The sequence below is a fragment of the Neovison vison genome, chromosome 11 (assembly GCF_020171115.1).
Source record: "Neovison vison isolate M4711 chromosome 11, ASM_NN_V1, whole genome shotgun sequence".
Classification (NCBI taxonomy): domain Eukaryota; kingdom Metazoa; phylum Chordata; class Mammalia; order Carnivora; family Mustelidae; genus Neogale; species Neogale vison.
In genome coordinates, this window is record NC_058101.1 from 139,196,058 (window position 1) to 139,217,559 (window position 21,502).

The 21,502-nt window shown below is 39.8% G+C and overlaps 1 protein-coding gene across 1 annotated transcript in view; it reads right to left on the reverse strand.

Moving 5' to 3' along the window:
• Positions 1 to 2,650: 2,650 nt before the first annotated feature.
• Positions 2,651 to 21,502, reverse strand: part of SH3RF1 (SH3 domain containing ring finger 1) — a 191,262-nt gene continuing 172,410 nt past the window's right edge. The window contains exons 11-12 of the mRNA XM_044224825.1: positions 14,224 to 14,564; positions 2,651 to 5,036 (exon numbers count right to left, since the gene is read on the reverse strand). Coding sequence (XP_044080760.1) covers positions 4,868 to 5,036; positions 14,224 to 14,564 — 510 coding nt within the window. The 3' untranslated portion in view covers positions 2,651 to 4,867. The remainder of the gene's footprint in view (positions 5,037 to 14,223; positions 14,565 to 21,502) is intronic.

The window sequence follows — 21,502 nt, forward strand, 5'->3', positions numbered from 1 at the left end:
GGTAATTAAGTCAATCAGAGAGACAGTTATCATATGACCTCACTAGTGTGAGGAATTTGAGAAACAAGACAGAGGATCATAGGGAAAGGGAGGGAAAAATGAAACAAGACAAAACCAGAGAGGGAGACAAACCATAAGAGACTCTTAAACATAGGAAACAAACTATGGGTTCCTAGAGTGGAGGGGGGTGGGATGGATGGGGTAGCTGGGTGCTGGGCCTTGGGAGGGTATGTGCTGTGGTGAGCACTGTGAATTGTGTAAAACTGATTAATCACAAACTTATACCCCTAAAACAAATAATACATTATGTTAATTTTAAAAGGGGGGATTAGAAAATGAATATTGGGAGGCAATTGGCAGTTTCTATCACAAATCCTTGGTCAGTTTTACTTTTGGGCTTTTGTTCTTATTGATTTGTGGGTGCTCTTTATAGGTAAAGGAAATTCTTTGCTACAGGAGTTAAATACCTTTTTCCCTATTATTTTCTTTTGACTTTATTATGGTATTTTGTCATGTGGATACCTTTCCTGTAGTTGAATGTTTCAATGTTTTCTTTTTTATGGCTTCTGGTTTTTGAGTCATATTTAGGAAGGTCTTCTCATGCTGAAATCTGCTAGGTTTTTTCTATTACTATAACAAGGATTCAGATTTTGAAATATTCAACTCAAGGTCAAAGCCTTCTGGAACCAAATTTCTTATTTACATCTGAAGCAATAGCAGTGACATCTGGCTCACTGACTACTAGTAGGGATAATTCTGTTGTCTTTGGAAACTTAACAGTAACACTAAATTAGTCTTACCATATAATAATAGTATTGAATGGTGGCTCAAAGATTAATATGAATTGCAGGTCCATTCAACATGATTATTGGATATCTGGATCATTATAGTGTAATAAGAATTTGCCGAGACCAAGGTGGTGTTTTCAAAATGGAAATTGAAACAAGCCAAGCCAGAAAGTTATTGGTAAGAAACACAAAAGGAATAAAAGAAACATTCATTTGTCAGAGAGAGTATTTTAAAACTGTCACAGTTCACACTGGCTAATTACCATTCCAGTAGCTTCTTATTGTCTCTGATGATAATTACTCCCAGAACAAAGTACCATTAGATATATAACCATATATATCAGAGCATATCCCATTATAGTCTGCAGTTCACATGAGTTACTGAAGGGCAAGGCCTTGCCAAGCCTGGACATTGGCTAATTTCTTTTGTAAGTATCTTTTCCATTACTATGGTAGCTTGGCACATTCTTTCTCTTGGAAAGGAATAATTTCAATAGGATGCTGCCTCATTAAGGACATAGGTTAATTGGTTCAAACAAATTTTTAAAAATTTCACATGGAGGGGCACCTGGGTGGCTCAGTGGGTTAAAGCTTCTGCCTTCGGCTCAGGTCATGATCCCAGGGTCCTGGGATTAAGCCCCACATAGGGCTCTCTGCTCAGCAGGGAGCCTGCTTCCTCTTCTCTCTCTGCCTGCCTCTCTGCCTACTTGTAATCTCTGCCTGTCAAATAAAATAAATAAAATCTTAAAAAAAAAAAATTTCACGTGGATACACAGCATCAACTTAGCCTAACATCTATTAAAAGCATTTTCCAGGGCGCCTGGATGGCTCAGTGGGTTAAAGCTTCTGCCTTCGGTTCAGGTCATGATCCCACGGTCCTGGGATCAAGCCCCACATCGGGCTCTCTGCTCAGCAGGGAGCCTGCTTCCTTTTCTCTCTCTGCCTACTTGTGATCTCTGTCAAATAAATAAATAATCCTAAAAAAAGAAAGCATTTTCCAAACTTGAATTCTAATGTTATAACTTGTTGGCATTCCATGAAGAATAAAATCATTGCATTTAAAGATGATGTTCCCACACTTTCCCACACTCATGCAGTTGGGTTATAGGTCTAGTACTTCTTTCTGTGGCTAAGAAACAACCTCTAGGGGCTCCTGGGTGGCTCAGTGGGTTAAAGCCTCTGCCTTCAGCTCAGGTCATGATCCCAGGGTACTGGAATGGAACCCTGCATCAGAAGGGAGCCTGCTTCCACTCTCTCTCTCTCTGCCTGCTTCTCTGCCTACTTGTCATCTCTGTCTGTTAAATAACTAACTAAATAAATCTTTAAAAAAAGAAAAGAAACAACCTCTAGTGGCCACCAGATATTTTAGTGGCCATGAAGGGGGGGAGGGGAACAGACGTGGTAAAACTCCACAGGCTTTTTTTTAAATAACATATAATGTATTATTTGCTTCAGTGGTACAGGTCTGTGAATTATCAGACTTAAACAATTCACAGCACTCACCATAGCACATACCTTCCCCAATGTCCATCACCCAGACACCCTATTGCTTCCCTACCCCCACCGCCCAGCAACCCTCAGTTTATTTCCCGGGATTAAGAGTCCCTTATGTTTTGTCTCCCTCCCCAGTCCCATCTTCCACAAACTCTTTTAAGAAGGCTTTAGACTTCCTGAGGAAGTAACCAAAGAAGGTTTGTTAGTTGGAGAGGTAAAAATGTATCATAAACACTAAATTGATTATTGTAGACATCTTCTGTTTGAGGTATATGCAAAAAATTTTTATGAAGTAGAAATTACGTCAAACATGTCTCAGGTTAAAAAAAAAAAGAAAAATTTTAAGGATTCATGCAAGGGACACATAATGATTGAACATCAAATTTTAATCTTGAACCTTTTCTCCAGTCTTCAAATTATTAACACGAAAAGGAATGATAAATTGCAATTTTATCATTGCCATATCGCTGTGTAACAAGCCCTTGTTACAAAATCTCCATCTACTGTCTCCAAAAAACGAATAGAAAACCCATACATTATATTATCTAAGTGATCTATTAACAGATGAAATTTTAACCAACTTCATAGCAGGAAACTATTAACAGAGGTACTTCAATCACATAGCTTAAAATATGGAGAAAAGACAGGTAAAAAATTATCTTAAGCTGTAGTAGTCTTTTTACTTTTTAAAATTTTTATAAAATACACTAATTTCCCAAAATAAAGAATATTATGACACATTGGTGTCAACTTACACAGATGAAAGCTGATGTCAGCTTTTTTCCTAACTAAAGCTCATTTCACCAAACCTTTATATATTACATGAATATCCAAGTATTTTTTAAAAAATTCAACACACAGGAACATAATGTACAGTGTTTTATATAAAAAAAAAGTTAATTTAGGAATGATTTCATTTTCAACCACATAATATCTTTTTAAGACCATGAAACCTCTTGCTATTGCAAGAAGACTTTACAGTTCATGTTTCTATTTCCCATTTGTAATTCTCAAGAGTAAAAAATGAAAAAGGTTTTTTGTATGTTTGTTTTTGTTTTTGTTTTCCACAAGAAAACTGTAGCAACAATTTCATTCACTACCAGGCTGTCTTCCCTCCTTTTGTTTTTAGGACTACCCAGACCCACGACTGCGTGGCACCGGAATGTAATGGGGAGAAGAGGTCAATGACATCAAAGAATGGATATAAAAAGACGGGCACAGCTGGATCCTGCCACAATTGTAAGGTGTGGGCACTTTCACTGGAGCAAGGCCTACCAGAGCCGCAAGGGAACTGTCACAGAAGCAGTCTCCTGGCTCATCCTTTATATCAGTCAGCTGGGAGGACAGAAAGGAACATTTTCACTAATGACTTGTATAATGGCTGATGGATGCGTTAGCCAGGAGGGGAGGGAGTACACCCAGAGACCTTGGTGAGGAGTGAAAAGAACACTTTATTTTATACCTCCTGCACTGGTCACTTCTGAGCACAAACTAACCTCAACAGGAAATTGCAATGAAATATACATACCATGCACAGTCTCTATTACTGTGGGAATCCAGTAACACATGCAAGACGGTGGGAAAAGAATCACAATGGATAAATGTAAACTTTTCACAGTGTTTCTTACAGCCTTTGACTTCAGCACGAGGGCATCACTTACCACCACAATCTCACAAATGTTTTATTGTGTCCTGGGCATGCATATCACTTGGGGTAAAAATGGGCAATTACATTTCATAGCCATTCTCAGACAGGAGTACAACTTCCATTTTTCCAATGTCCAACCAATGAATTGAGCTCCTTCTGTTATAAAACTATATTTCTGAATACACTTTTGTTCAAGGGTTGTGCTTTATTTTTCCTTATCACTTCACTGACTTCATTCTAGGGAAATTAAAAACCTACAAAATTATATTGAGGACTAGGTCTTACAGTGGTTCCTGACCAAACCAGAAAGACAGAATCACAAACTTCTTTTCTCTCAAGTTTCTGTCTCCCTACCCCAGGCCTTTATTGATACTGATTGAGTTATATGTTTTGATTTCCTGAAGAGGAAAACCAAATTAGAGAACTGGCATTTCTGGCTTAAAGATGCAAAAACTAACACAGGTAAGGGGAGGAGGTTCATTCTATGTCAAAAAGAATCTCTTGCTCTCAACAGGAGATAATCCAGCTTCTCCTTACCTATCATTTCATAAATTAATAATTTCTTAAAATCAAAATCCAAAGAATTTATCTATTACAAGAAAAATTCAAGTTTAAAAAAGCAAATAAATTAGTTAAGCCTTGTAAACAATTGTCCATTTTAGCTATATATCTTTTTAAAAAAGGTTTTTCTGTATAGTAAATCAGACAGTACAAGGCACACCTTACACACCAGAATCCGGAATGACAGGACCCACATATACACACATTGCCTTCTTCACGCTGTTGGCTGGCCTAACCGTGCTGGGGTCACTGGGGTCACACACCAATCCTTTGCTCATCTCCTGACCATCTGGAAGTCCACAAATGTGCTCTTTCCAACTGCTTTGTGCTATTTTGTTGTGTGATGTGACTTCCAGCCTTCACAAGGTTAGTCTCCTCAGATGTTTTCCACAAAGCTTCCTGGGAAAAGGCCAGTTTTCCCATTACGTTGTAACGTGCCTTTGAACCAGCCATCTTCTCGCTTTTTATGAACAAACACAATATCTCCTTCTTTAAGTTCAAGCTCTGCCTCACTCTGAGGAGGATAGGAAACCACCACTCTGTGCCTAGAAAATAAGAGATATATTTTAGTTAAAGCCACTCAAAGTAGTACAAATAAAATAAAATTTAAAAATGGTGTACTACTGGTCTAACACAGCTTTAAACAAACAGAATAGGAAAAGTAACATTTGTAAAACAACTCAAAATACAACTATTCTCTGTTTTGTAGAGATTGGTTTTAATAGTTTGGATGTGTTTAACAGCTCACTGTCCGTGACACAGACTGGTTTGAGTGACCTTCACAGTATTCTTGTCTCCTCCCACAGAGAAAATTATATTCCATTTCCTAGAAGGAAATGCCCTGTCCTTCTATCTTCTCCAAGAAGAAAAGAGTGAATTTATTTGATTGGTGAGACTAGAAGAAGCAGTTTAGTAGGTGGGTTCAGGCCTCTCTGAACTACCTGCCTCCAGGCTGAGTGGGCTCTGATCTGTTTTCACACTGGACGCAGGAAATGGTCAGGGATCAGGTCTGCCGCCTTGAAATGGATCTGGAAGTCTGTCTCTCTGTGTCCCTTAAACTCCGGTTTGACATGGACGAGAGGCAGCAATTCCAAGGAAGTTCATCTGCCTTATATACCCAAATTCTCCCTTGGGCAGGCTGTCCTAAGGTCTAAATACGGAGGGGAGGACCATAACCACAAATTCAGTCCATCACCACCAGTAATGAGGTTGACATTCTGATCTCCATTAATCTGATAACAGTGTCTCTTTCTCCATTGGTTTTCAATTCTGATATTAGTGAGAAAAGGTGTTAATTATCACTCAAGAATCCCAGGAGCCTTATTGGTTTAATTACTATCTGTATCTCCCTTCTTCCTTTCTCCTTAGTCTCCTTCTGTGAAATTAAGATTAACAGCCACGGAAGATAGATTAAGGTTTTTATGCCCCATGTTCTTTTATCTTTCTATTTTTCCAGCATTATCGCTCTCCTTTACTCCTCTCTTGCTTTTCCCAGTCAAAGGGGGTGGGGGAAAGGTGTCGATGTCTTGGCCTCCAAAATGGCCCCAGTGGCTGTTGTCTCCTGGTATTCATACTCTTGTGTGATCTCCTCACACAATCACAGGAATGGTCTATGTGACCAAAAAAATACTGTAAAACTAATTGTGTGATTTCTGAGGCTAGATTATGCTGGGAAAAATTGGCTGCCATGTTGTGAAAGAACTTTACATCCCTATGGAAAGGATCACATGGTGGGTAACTGAGGTCTCTTTCTTTCTTTCCTCCTTTTTTTTTTTTAAATTTTATTTATTTGAGAGAGAGAGAGGGTTGGGAGGGGTAGAAGGAGAGAGAATCTGAAGCAAACTCCCCGCTGAGCATGGATCCAACTGCAAAATCATGACCTGAGTCAAAACCAAGAGCTTGATGCTCAGCCTACCGAGCCACCCAGGAGCCCCTAACCAAGGTCTCTTTCTAAAAGCCAACTAAGTAGCCAATAGTGATGTGAAGAAGTCACTTAGAAGAGAGAGAGTCCCCCAGCCCTGGCCAAGCCTTTAGGTGACAACAGCTCAGGCTGATATCTGACTGCAACCTCAGGAAATATCCCAAGCTGAAACCATCCAGATAAGCCACTCCCAAGTTCCCAACCCACAGAAGCTGTGGGGTAACAAATGTTTATTGTTGCTTTAAGCCACTCAATTTTAGGAGAAATCTGTCACATGGTAAAAGATAACTAAAATATTATCTTTTTTTAATCTATGATTTAAAAAAATGTGAACATATATCTTTCTCCATTTGCTGTTATGTGGTATTCAGTCATAAAGATGATTTTCAGTTTCTATTTTCTTTTGGTTCTTAAAGTCAGAAAACAAGCTTGTAGCCGAATAGGACCCACTCTTGACTGTAAGTAAAGAATGGTATAGCTTACATATCGATAGTCACAACAAATTCTAGAGAACTGCCCTTAAGTTATGAAACCCATTAGGGCCCAATCCTTTAAGAAGATCACTAGCTTCACCAACCTCCATCTCATAAAAACTAGAACTCTTATTAAAAAGGACCATAGCAAGAACACCAGACTATTACTCTATTAAAAAAAAAAAAAAAAAAAAAAAGGCATCTCTGAAAAAGTAGAGTGAGTGTCCAAACAGTTCCTGAGCTGTTCTGGGCACAAAAACCAAATGATCCTCCATGGTCTGAAGCAAGGTAGTAAAGCATGGAGGTTGACTTATTTCTAAGAAAGAATTAAAATGTTGAACCCACTGAACCCAAAAAGCTCGGGGTTCAATCATGCATGAACTGAGGAAGAAGGCATGGCACTGGGTGCAAAGGCACTGTGTGTGAAGCTCTGGGCTAGGGGTTGCCATAGCCTTAAAGGTCATTTGGAGTGGCTTAACTTTGGGCTAATTATCTCTGCTCTCTCAGTCTCAGTTTCCTTATCTGTAGAAAGAGATTGCTGTAACTTAAACAGGTTGTCATGTAATGGAGTAAGATTTAAGTGTGATGCTTAGCATGGTGTCTGTTACAGAGTTTATACTCCCAAATGCTAGCTCCCAATGTGACCATATGACTTAGGCAAAAGCAGGCAAGGGTCTGGTGCTTCAAGGAGGTGAAGAATGGGCCAGGAAGTCACTGGCCACCTTTACCCAGGAAGCAGACTTAGGCCACAGCCTAAAGAAGGAATGTCTGATAATGAGACTTAAAACTTAGGAATGGTAAAGTTAGGTTTTGGAATTCCTTCTCTGCTATCTTTAAAAGCAGAATAAATAATTTCATCATAGACTTATCTAAAGGAAGGGATCCAGATGAGATTTCTCAAGTCTGATGCCAACCTGCTAAAAATTCATGTAAAAAGCAATGTAACAAGTTGCCATTTGATGCAAGTTAAAATTTGAGCAAAGCTTTTTAAGTCTGGAAAGAAGCATACAAGTGACTCAGATCGCATTCAGAGTAGATCTCTCATGAAATTATTCCCCATCAGTTCTCTGTGAGCTGCCTTAAAGGTGAAATGGAATAAAAATAGTTCTTGAAAAACTTGAATTAGATTAATATTTACATTTATAAAATGCACTAAACCAATTTTGTCAAAAATTTTTTGAACTAGAACTGCTGCTGGGCTAAGAACATAATCTTCCTGCCAAGTTCCCATTGGGAGCAAATTTTCATTGCTAAGTTATAAACCTCTAGGGGGGGTGGAACAAGAAACCATGTGCATAATGGAAACTGTGACACAGTCCTGATTGTATGAAGACTACCAGGTGCAGTGGTAACAGACTCCACTCAGCAGTCTTCCAGCTCCGATCTTGGCATTAAGCCCTGTGAGGTAGTTTGCACACATTTCTAACATAGACTCTTAAGGCCAAATTCTGGGCACAACTGGCCAACTATCTCAGGCATGGAAAGTGGAATGTTTACAGACCAACAAACAGATGTAAGACGCAGCTGCGGAGGCCCTTCACATCTGTTCCTCCACTGCCTCACTTGGATTATGCTTGCCTTTATTTGAGTGGGGCTTTGGGGAAGTTCTGAAGCTCAGAACCTCCATGGGACCTGCTAATCCCACTTTCAAAACCTGCACTTCATCATCTACTCTTCATTGTTGCTGCCACCAATCCTGGTGGACAAACTCATGACCTTCCACCTATAGGTCAAGTAATTGACCTATCCTCCCTGCCTCCATCTATTCTGCCCCCATTCCGTTCTACACAGAACTGATGGACTCTTTCTTTCTTTCTTTTTTTTTTTTTTTTTAAAGATTTTATTTGACAGATCACAAGCAGGGAGAGGGGCAAGCAGAGAGAGAGGGGGGAAACAGACTTCCTGTTGAGCAGAGAGCCCAATGCGGGGCTCTATCCCAGGACCCTGAGACCATGACCTGAGCTGAAGGCAGAGGCTTAACCCACTGAGCCATCCAGGTGCCCCCAGACTCTTTCTTTTCTTTTCTTTTTTTTTTTTTTAAAGATTTTATTTATTTATTTACAGAGAGAAATCACAAGTAGGCGGAGAGGCAGGCAGAGAGAGAGAGGGAAGCAGGCTCCCTGCTGAGCAGAGAGCCCGATGCGGGACTTGATCCCAGGACCCTGAGATCATGACCTGAGCTGAAGGCAGCGGCTTAACCCACTGAGCCACCCAGGCGCCCCCCCCCCAGACTCTTTCTTAACTGGGAACTCTATTTGTAGGGTTTTTGTTTTTGTTTTAGATTTTGCTTATTTACTTGAGAGAGAGAGAGTGAGTAAGCGAGAGAGAAAAGGAGCAGGGGTAGGGGCAGAAATAGGGGGAGAAGCAGACTCCCTACTGAGCAGGGAGCCTGATATGGGGCTTGATCCCAGCACTCTGGGATCAGGACCTGAGCTGAAGGCAGATGCCTAACCAACTGAGCCACCCAGGTACCCACAACTGTACCTGTAGTTATCTATTGCTCAAAAATCATTACTGGCTTCCAGTGCCTATGAATAAGGTTAATCCTCAGCCTGGTATGTGAAGCCCTCAGTGATCTGACCTTCATCTTTCTTTCTATGTTTATCTATAGTGCTCTCCAGGAGGGTATCAAACATGCCTCTAAACTGGAGTACATGGCTTTTACCTCTCCAATCCTTGGCCCATGTGGTTCCTTCTGTTGGGAGTTCCCTGCGAGGATGCCTCTGCCCATCCATACCTGATCAGCCTCCCACAGGCCAGTTCTAATTTGCCCCTGCAAAATCTTCTCTAGCCCCATGGCTGGAAGTAAATTCATGCTCACTCAGATCCCAGAGGCCTCATGTACATTTCTTATGGCACTCAGCACAATGTACATTGCAGTGTTACCATCTGTATCCCTAATTTATTTTCCCAAACCACAAGCTGCTTGAGGGGTGACAGAATGGTAAATTCACTTTAAATGCCTCATATCACTTAGCATAGTTCATGATAATTCCTCCCCCCTTTTTTCTTAGAGAGAGAGAATGTAAGTGGGGGAGAGGTGCAAAAGGAGAGGGAGAAAGAGAATCTTAAGCACTCCATGCTCAGCACGGAGCCCAATGCAGGGCTTGATCTCATGACTCACGAGATTGTGACCTGCGCCAAAATCAAGAGTCAGACACTTAAACTACTGAGCTATCTAGGTGTCCCTTGTGATAATTCTTAAAAAGCATGTTGAGTGACAAAACAAAAGGCACAACATATAGTAAAACTGTTTTTTAAGAGGTGCAAAGCTCCCTAGAAAGGAATGTAATTTGACAAATGCTAAAACATGGAAGGACCTTGAGAACATTATGCTAAGTGAAATAGGCCATACACAACAGGACAAATATCATACAGTTCCATGTCTGAGGTACCCAGAATAGTCTCATAGAGACAGCAAAGTAGAGTGGTGGTTGTCAAGGATTGCCGAGGAGGGAATGGGGGCTTACTGTTTAATGGGTGCAGAGTTTCAGTTTGGAATAACAAAGTTTTACAAATGTATAGTGTTGATGCTTATTCAACAATATGAATGTACTTAACATCACTGATTTTTACCTTAAAAAATGGTAAACTTTATGTATATTTTACTATAATTTAAAAATAGGATAAATGAGTAAGTGAGTGAATAAAAAATAATGTAAAGATTAGGGGAAATAAAGAAAAATGAAAAAATGTCAAAAGCTAGAGTGGTCCCTTGGTTGTTGTAAAGTATGTCTTCGAACAGAGCACCTGGGAAGCAGTGGGAGGTATACAGCATGGCTCACAGCCTTGGCGCTGAATGGGCCTCTGCTTCTTGGTGTCTTTGTGACCCTCAGTTTTTGTGACAGTTACCAGGGTGGAATTCAAGAAACAGAGGCTTGCTATACAAAGAAGCTTCACTGATACCTTACTGCCAATCTTCCTGACTTGGGCTATGATTCAGTCTTCCACCTAAATGAGCACCTTCAATCTTTTATTTGTATAAATTATCGATGTCCTTTATTTTTCTGGCCTCTCTTGCACTCTCTCCAATTCATACATTTTTTTTGTTGTTTCTAATCTCTCCTGGTACAGCCCAAATTGGACCCCTTGTGGCTCTGGGACGCACCCTGTCCATCACCCTGGTCTGGGTAAATAATCTGCACTGCTTTCTGCCAGTTGCTACAGCAATCTAATACCCAATTAAGTATTTCACTGGCAAAACCATACTAGTTCACTAGTTCACTTTGTAGCTCTGCCTGAAGTCCAAGTAATTTATATCCATTGCTTCACCCAGTGGGTTCATTGTCACTACCTCAAATTAATCATGCTGGTTAAACCCAACTGACTTTCTGTAAATCTGTCTCTATCCAATTTGTGTCTCCCAGTGTTCTAGTTTAATCCCTGATCAAAGATCATAGGTTCTTTTCCAGTTTAGGGCATGGGTTTATAGGTATGTGGTTATCAGTTTAATTCTTAATCTTCAAAATACACACAGAGATGATATGCTGTGTCTCCTTAAGCCCTTATCTATTCTTTTTCAGTAGAGGGGAAAAAAAGAAAAGCCTGTCACATATACTTTCTTCTACTGTCGTCCTTTCTGAAATATTTTATTTCTATTTTCTCTTTCCAATTTCCTAATTATTTTTCTCCATTACCTAAAATAGAGCCCAAGATATTTATTCTATTATTTCTGCTATAATCAGTTAGACATTTTCTGCCTCCAGGATGGAGCACTGCTTGTTTGTTTTCCACAGCCTCTCTAACAAACACAAAAGGATCCTTTTGTTCCTCAGAGAACTGTCTCAGCTAACACCAAGACCCAGCAATACACCTCAAGGTTCATCCTTTCTTACTGTGAAACTGCTTAAGTCTTTATCTCACGTGAATGCTTCTTTCCACTGAAGGCACTGGCTGCCCTACTCACATTCTTTTACTTTAGATTTATGGGACAGAGTCATGATTTGAGGGGAAATTTTATGCTTGCTCTCATTATAAACTGTGCAGGAATCCTATCTCATACTGTACCAATACTATGCAATCAGAACTACTTCTACAAAATTTTATCAGTAAAAATTTCACCAGAAGAACCCCAGGCTTCTGTACTTTGCCAGAGCAGGAGCTGCTGCTATTTACATTGTGAATCAAGGAATCTAAGATCCTGAAATACTCTGAATCATACTGATGTGAAAGTTATTCTTCCCTTCATTTTTAGCAAGAAGTACTTTTTATTGTATTAAAAATGTTGAAATATCAAAACAGATAATCCCTAAATGATATACTTGGTAGCTTTCTACTAACCAAAAAATTTCATTCCCAGTGGATCATAAGTTGTTTTCCTACACTACTTGTTTCCACACATTTCCCCTATTGTTTTTATAGTCAGGCAGACCTAAGAATACAAGTTAAATAAATACTACCACCATCATTGTATGAAGGCAAAGGGGCTGTGAAAAGTTAGGCTAGCTATTATATTTAATATTCCACTGAACATATGGATTGTAAAAATATGAACTCAAGCAAAAATCTTCTCCAAAGAGCCCTTTTCCACTTGTAAAAATTGAAATGGTTATATGAAAAACCTGCCAGAGAATTCCAGAGTGCCCATGCCCATCTGTTCCGTCCTTAAATTCTCCATGTTCCCTATCTGATGTGCATCCCCTTGCTGCCTGAACCACCAACACCTGCCTATAAGCAATTTCTTCTTTTCAGATGCACTGAACAGCAGGAGCCTACTGTATGAAATGAGCTCCTCTAAGAGGAAAGGGCTGGAATGCAGAAGCCACAGAGACTGAGGACATCTGGCAAGTGAAAAGGAATGCATAATGGGGGAGGGCGGCAGCAGTGCCAGACCCAGTGCCTAGGGAGAGGCTGGGCAAAATGAACTATCACTCAGAACAGTCACACAAACACCACAAATGACAGGGAAAAGAGGAGAGAGACTCAGGGCATGAGGGAAAAACTGCAGATCAATGTCTGGGGGTGGGAAGGAAAGAAGGAGCCTTTGTGACCAAAAGAAAGTAAACAAGTCCCTGGACTAACTCCAGGGACAGAAGGCTCTATCCCTGGAAAGCGGAGTAATACTGCAGGAAAAAAAGGCTGACTCTCAGAATAAAGGATTAAGTGAATCCAGGACCAAATTTCAAAGCTTTACTAGGAGTACAACAGATGAGGGGAAAGACAGAATGATTTTATTTGTGGAGGACGAACCCTTTTTAAGGTAATGTCTCATATCACAACTGGTTTTATAAGGATTAGAACTACAGAAAATTATTTCACCTCACTATTTTCACTGTGAAAATAAATAAACTGTGTACTTTGTACTTATTGCATATAGGTTGTTTGAAGTTTTTTTGTTTGGGTTTATTTTTTGGTAAAAAGGTATGCCCCGAAATTATACAAATGAAGGCCTCATATTTTGTTGGGCACAAATGTCCATCTGAAATACAGATCTGAGGTGAAGTTAAGTCTTTTTAAAGTTTAACATTTTATAGTCAAGACTCCAAATCAGTAACTGAAAATGCTACCCAAAATGCAAAACCTTCACAAATTAGAAATTTGTGTTATTTATAAAATGGAGGTACAAAGGGAATAAAGCTTACAGAAATAATAAAACAGATGGCACTTTTAAAAATAAATGTTTATTTATTGATGCATTATGTATAAACTGTCCGCTATTTTTAGTGTACTTCATGCTTTCCTGGCCCACCAAGAGTGCTTTTTAAATTCATGTAACCCTAGCAGATATTTGTCTTAATTCATACATAGTTTTTGCCAGTGTAACTCCTAGAACTCCACTGGTTGTACAAAAAAGATCTGTTCCCATCTGTAATCATTACTGAAGGTGAGATCACTAAGACAGGGCTCCTAGTTCCAAGCAGAACCAAACCAAGTCACTGTGTCAAGAGGGGTTCATGTCAATGAGAACCGAGCCACACTCTCCTAGCTCAGGAAGAATAAAAAGAGAATTCTCTTAGTTGGCAGAATCTCCTAGACAACTAGCAGATAATGATGTCAACGTTTAATAAAAAAGGCAAAGGATAAACGGAGGGAGCAGTTGCTGGCGATGGAAGAGTGGCAAGAAGGAAGATGCAAACCAAAATCCAGGGGTTAACAAGTTTCATCTGGATACAATTCTGAAGTGGTTGTCTGGGGAAAATAAACACAAAGAGGGTTGGAGGCCTAACCCATAGAAGAAACACAGCAAATAGTAAAAGACAGCCAGAGCTTGACTGTTACTATAAATTCAGTTAAAAAAAAATCGGGGGTTGTGGAAAAGTATCCTAACGTCAATAAGTACTCCAGCATAACGTTTGCTAGGCATTTCTCCGTTTTCTCCGGAAACAACAGTGAACTCACCTCTCACAAACCAGAGGCCTAGACTCATTCATAACAGGGCCCAGGGACGAACATGGCTGACGAGGCGGTGGAGCGATGGGAACAGCGGAGTCCAGAGAGCTTGTCTTCCGATGAAGGGCATCCTGGGCCACAAGGGCAGCTGGGCCTTCCCCGTCTGTGGGGCAGGAGCCGGCCCTGCCGTGGGCGCCCCCTAGCGGCAGCTCAGGACCCACCGCTCCCTGCAGAGGCAACTCGCAGCCACCAAGCTCCACTTCCAGGGTGGGGGAGGCTGGAGGAGATGCTCGAGGCTTACGTTTGGTGGAAGCGCCGGAAAGCAACTTCAACAAACCCTTTTTTTCTTTCTAGGAAAAAAAAAAAGTACATTAATTAGAGACGGACAGTACTGTTGTTATTGTAATTGTGATAGGGTGTTACAGTTTTTATTTTTGGGTTTGATGATTTTTTTTTTTTAAAGATTTTTAAGTATCTCTACACCCAACATTCACAATGCCAAGATCAACAGTAGCATGCTCTACCTACTGAAGCAGTCAGGCGCCCCTGGTTTGATCTTTGAATTAAAATTTATTTCTGAGGATATCTGGTTATTTGTGATCTAGCTCCCAAATTCTGTATGATATTAACCCAATCTTTTGCCTCTCTTTCTTTTCCCTTCTGCCTGTTTTTGCTTGTTTTGGATCCTCCAATGTTCATCACTATCTTCTCTGAGGTGGACTAAGCAGACAAAAAAGAAGTAAAAGAAAAACTCACCAAGATACATCTCAGGCTTGGTGAAGGCAGAACTGGACATTTTAGGGCAAAATGGAAATTTGTGATTATTGATTTAATTTCTTAAATGACTATCTTACCTCTAATTCTTACATGCTGAATTAAACATTACAGCATTTTACTCTCCATCCAAATACTTGATTCTATTTTTTTCAGCTTTTTTTTTTTTAAAGATTTTATTTATTCATTTGTCAGAGAGAGAGAGAAAGCATACACAAGGAGAAGGAGTGGCAGGCAGAGGGAGAAGCAGGGTCCCCGTGAAGTAGGGAGCCCAGTGTGGGGCTGAGCTGAAGGCAGACACTTAACCAACTAAGCCAGCCAGGTGTCCCCACAGACCTGATTCTTATCATTACAGGTAGTGAGGTCTTGATCAGGGTTAAGGACTAAAGCAATTCTCGCGTGTCACCACCTTGAGGAAATTTAGTAAGCCAATAATGACAGAAGTCAAACCATTTCGATTATGCAAGAATCTCTTGGATTAGAAAGCCAAAATGCCACAAGATTTTATATAAAGCTTCAGTATATATAATCAAAAGTATATATAATCAAAAACATTTTTATGTCTCTTTGCAAGCAAATGTAGAAAAGAATTTTTTCCCCCAGCAATCTTATGCTACAAAAACCATCTCTTGAATCTTTATCTCTTTGACACTTTGGTTCTTTGCTCTGCTAGGAAAACCAGATCTAGAGCTAACATTTTTTCATTTCCAAAACCTGCGTCAATGTTCCTTCTGATAACGAAGCATAGAAAATAATCATTTTACATCATTTTACTAAGGTGTCAATGACATCATAAAGATCTCTAAATGGAAACATTGCTTGAAAATAAAACATTTCATAAAAAATTTGTTAGAAAACTCTATAGGCAAACTCAAACTGGAACCATTAAGGTCCACTAAAAGGGAAGTAGAATTCTGAGGTACCTACCAAAAGACAGAACACTGAGGAATTTTTCTTGAGATTATTAGTTCATACTCAGTAAAAATCCCTTGGGGAAAAGGGTCTGAAGCCATAATAACACAGTTCCATTAGAGACAGAATGGCAGAAAAAAAGAACAAACTAAAGTGATGATTTTTTTTTTTTTTAAAAGATTTCATTCATTTATTTGACAGAGAGAGATCACAAGCAGGCAGAGAGGCAGGCAGAGAGAGAGAGGAGGAAGCAGGCTCCCTGCTCAGCAGAGAGCCCGATGCGGGACTCAATCCCAGGACCCTGAGATCATGACCTGAGCCGAAGGCAGCGGCCCAACCCACTGAGCCACCCAGGCGCCCCTAAAGTGATGATTTAACCAGATGATGAAAAAGCATTCCAGGGAAAATGCATCCCAGGAAACTGCAAGCTCCATTTACCAAATACTGTTCACAGTACAAACTAACCCTTGGGTTAGAAACAGTAGACAGGGAAGCATGGTGAGGAGCATTGAATTCATTTCTGTACAGCTCAACTCAGGCTGCAGATGAGCAGAACCAATCATCTGATCCCAATTCCCCTTCTCCCCATCCCAGCCTGAGGAAGATTCTTCCACATTTTTCTTCAGGGCCTGGCCTTAACTCACCATTCTGGCTTTTGCTTCATTCCTTTAACTTCTCATTTTCCAAGGGGCTATTAATACATTCCACTAAATGAGACTACACACTTGGACTACCTGCCTGAGTGCCTGTATTTCATCCACCCGGTGCCTAGTGCAGAGCTGTACCTACTGAGGCTGAGAGGCCAAGACTGAAAGAGGAGACGGCTGGGAGGAAGGGAAAAGATTGAGCTAGTCCCAGAGCTAAGGGAGTAAGAGAGGACATTTTGCAATTCCTAAATCCCGTGGAGATAAAGATTTCCTTTTATACAGTGGCCAATGAAGTGAGCTGACCAAACGTCTGCCAGCCAAAGCTGCTGCCACTTCCTTAAGGGAGCCTGAGGTCTGGAGGGCCAACAAATGAGCTGAGAAAGAATAATATCTACACTTCTAAGGGCGGCAGTCAGCCACAACTTCCAGCTCTTCCTGCCATGATGTAAGAAAGAACACTCTAATCCCTGGACCCCGACAGATCCACTGAGAACATCAAGTCCAGTGATAAATTACAATCTCAGCAAGCCATGGCTACAGATGTTTCTTAAAAGCTCAGTTCTGGGCACTCAGAAAAATTTAGTTAACTGAATGGCACTCAGGGAACAGTCTCTAAAATGATTAAGAAGAAAGATAACTTGGTTCATCTAAAATGATTAAGCACATTAAATACAGCTTGCTTTAATGACTTCTAAGGGATGTGTTATCATCATCAGCTGATGCCGACTACCCACGAAGCAGAAGGCAGAGGATTAGATGTTGTGGCAGGGTGTGGGGGTATGAGATGGGGTCGCTAACATGGGAAAGATGCTGTCCTAGTTCGACTGAACTGTGCATTTGATATCATATTCTGATGTTTTCTACACTAGCAGAACACTGTGCCACTGGAGAGAGGATTTTGCAAACAGACACTTACCATCTTTGTTTTTTCAAAATCCAACAGCAGAAATGAAAACTATAGATGAATTAATAGAGACTACACTTCAGCAAAGCAATTTCTTAAATGTAGTTTTAGCATGAATGAAGAAGGGGCATTATCTTTTATTTTTTATTTTTTTTTAAAGATTTTATTTATTTATTTGACAGACAGAGATCACAAATAGGCAGAGAGGCAGGCAGAGAGAGAGGGGGAAGCAGGCTGCCTGCTGAGCAGAGAGCTGGATGCAGGACTCCATGTCAGGACCCTGAGATCATGACCTGAGCCGAAGGCAGAGGCTTAACCCACTGAACCACCCAGGTGCCCGGGACATTATCTTTTAACAGGAACCTTAACAGTTCTCCTGTTGGTTTTCTAAGAAATTATTCCTAGATGGAATAATGTTTTTATACTCATGATTTTCTCTCCAGAAGATCTGATGATTTAAAAACACACCTCATACATAAAAAGAACTATTGGGGTCAGAAAATAATTACCAGATGATAAGAGTGTAATTTTTATATATAAAAATAATTTCTGAACATCACCTAAATAATTTTGAATAGTCATATCACAGAAGATGAGTACAATATGGGAAACCTTAAGTTCTCCTTCCCAAGCAAAAAAAAATTTCATTTGAGCAATTCATAAAGTTAACCACATTCTACCCACTGAGTCTTCTTTATTCCTCTCCTTGCCCTCCGATGTACAAAGAAAGTAGCAAGAGACAGTCTTCCAGGCCACTGTCATCAAAAATCTACACAGTAATATTTCCCAAAATCAGTCATTATAAAAGATCTCAAAAGCTTAATTCATATGATTGTCTAATAATAATCACTCATTCCTTGAACAAATATTTACTAAGTGCTGAATATGAACCAACAATGTGTTAGGCTCTGAGACTACAACAGTGAACAAGACAACAAGGAGTTCACATTCTCTAGCACACATAAACACTGCTGTACAGGAGCTCTGCAGAAAAATAAAGCAGGGTAGGGGGAGAGTGACTGACCAGGGAGTGCGGTCTGAGATGGGAGGCTCAGAAAAGGCTTTTTTAAAGAAGTGCAGGGAACAAGGGAAAGGCCATGTGAAACACCAATAGGTTCAAGAATCTTGTTAAATGCTTTTATAAGGATTTCCATATTTTTTCCTAACACCTAGCTGATGCGACAGGAACAAGTATTATTCTCATTGCCTACACCTCTCTAAGGTTCCCTAAAATCACACTGCTAGTAAGGGGTGGAAGTGGGACTTGAACCTGGCCTTTGCTCTTCGGAGAGTTCAGCACAGGCAACATCCCTAGAAGCACATCTACTCGATGGAGTGATAAGAGCAGGTATGTTTGCCTGAGGGATGCACATCATAAAGGTCACTCTGTATGGAATTGTGTGCATATCCACACTATTCATACCCGGATCTCAGCTGTTGGCAAGGGCAGGAATGGGACTCCGATCACTTAACATGGACAGTGGCTTCTCCTTGAGAAAATGAAGTGGCGAAGCTCACAGACCAACTTGTTTTTGACAACAAAATAAGAACTGGAACTGAAATCATATAAGCAAAGAAAGTGATCAGTAGGAACTCTGGGATAAGTGTTCAGAACAGAAGAAAATGGCTATTTTAAAAAACTTTATTCTTAAGTAATCTCTTATACCAACTTACAACCCTAAGATCAAGAGTCAATGCTCTACTTACTGAACTAACCAGGCATCCCAAAAATGGGTATTTAAAAACTAGATGAACCCTCTGCTTAAAAAAACCAAGAATTAAGAGCAAAGGTCCTTAAAAGAGCAGATTGTTTGAAGAAGATCTATGGCTCCTACAGGGAGGGAGTCACTAGGACTTTGGGGGTGGGACTTTGAGGCACTAAATGTTGATCTTTTGTGGGCCACTTGTAGAAATGTTATCTTTTAGAAACAAATCTAGGATATGGCAGAGGGCATGAGAACCAACACCTACTGCTGACTGTTATGGGAATAAATGACAATGTCAGAGAAGAATTACACTATGAAGGTAGGGGAAGGAAATGGAAGCAGGTGAAGTAAAGTGGGGCCTCAGAGATGGTTTCTCTTCTTTCTCTATGTGATGGTTAAAACTGTTAAATTAATTATACCATTAGAGATTTGATTAGAGGCTATTAAGACTGAGGTGATTTTAATGTCCTAGCAGCTTCTGTTAGCAAAACCAAAACCTAAACTTGTAAACACCTCCAGGTTAAGAAATCAAAACCTAAGGATAACCAATCACAAACAGCCACCTGGGCTTTCCCAAATAAGGCAGCCACTTAAACTCTAGCCAATCAAATAATGTCTCTGTTCTGCTTTGATGTGTCCTCTACATAATTCTTGCCCCTGCCTCCTGTTGGTAGAGTGCTCCTAAGCACTTCAGTTTGGCACTGCCTGATTTGAATACGTTTTACTCAAACAAACTCTTGGAATTTTTAATATGTATCAATTTGTCTTCTAATGAAACTTAGAAAATATAAGAATAGTCAATTACATAATTGGTGTGGGGAAAAAAGATTTTATTTTCTGGATTAAAAAAAAAAAAGCATAACATACCAAAAATATTTACTGTATTTTGGTATATGAGGGGAAAAAAGTATATATACACTATAGTATTAATGACTGTCTTTGAAATCTTGGATCATATTTAGGTTTTCAATTTGAATATTTAGATTTTCCTCTCACTTCTAAATAAATATGTATATTTAAAAATTTTTTATAATAAGAAAACACAATAAAACACAGGCACACACACACGAGTAGCTCATAAGGATTGGGAAATTCATCTGGAGACTAGCTGATTAAATAATGAGGGCTTCAAACTGAATATGCAGTTAGAAAAATGTCCAGATAGAGCTGTTAAACTGATAACTGTAGAAGATATGAGGGATCCCATAGAAAGAAGAATAACAATGGCAGAAACGTCCAGGATTTCAAATAAGAAATAAGAGATAATGTTTGGAAATATATTGTAGAGTTTCAGATGCTTATTTATCAAACCACAGAACCAAACCACAGAACGCAGTTACCAGACAAATTAGCTACAGGGACAAAACCACTTTTTTTTTTTTTTTTAAATCAAGGACAAAAACACATTTGAGGTAAAACTTCCAAATAAAATATTGTTCAAAAGGAATAGCTTAGTTAGGCAAGGAGCCACAGTAGTCCTGTGTGCACATCAAAAAGTTATAGATCTCCATGAAATACCAGTGGTAGCTCACTGCAGACAATTTATGTAGAGAGAAAAGGACAGGGCAATTGACAAGCTATCATTTGGGAGACACACCACACACTGTCTAAAGAATTTAAGTAAATGGATGATGCTGATCACAAAATGATGAAAGCAGATAGAGGTAACAAGGGGACTGTCAAATACCTAGATACCTGCTGGAAGTCTCAACTAAAACTAGGTCTCTATACAATTAGAATCTGTGATGTACTTTTTCCTTGAATTGTTAATCATTTAATCTCACTTTGGATCTAATTCTGATCAACTGGGGGAATGGTGGGGACCAGCAGGGGGTGGAAAGGTTCGGTCCGTGAAGCAGAAATATTGAAAACTTCGAAGTAAGCACCCAAAGAGAAGTTGGCTATAGTCAGATTTGAACTCTGAAGTTTAAAAGAACTGATTTTAAAAGTCAAAGAAAATATATGCATGACCTGAAACTCAAAAGAAAAGAGACTTCAAGAGGAATGGAAGGGCTCTCCAGAATGAAATTCTAACCATACAGCTGCAAATTATCTGCAGATGAAAATGAGGAGGCATCTAAAGGCACTAATGTGATCCCCCAGAGAGCGGCCTAATGGGCTCAAATTTTTAAAGGACTCGGCACAAAAAGATCAAGGGTCCATAAGAAAGAACATACTGTGGCCCATAACAGCTTAAACTTGAAATAAAGGGGTGGGGGGACAGCCTTAAGGTAAGGTTTGAACCAAGAACAGGAAAGATACAGACCTGCTGTTTGAGATGGATGGTGGTTCTCAGAACACAGAAAGAAAGGGAAGGAAAATTTTCAGACTAGAAAGAAAGAACA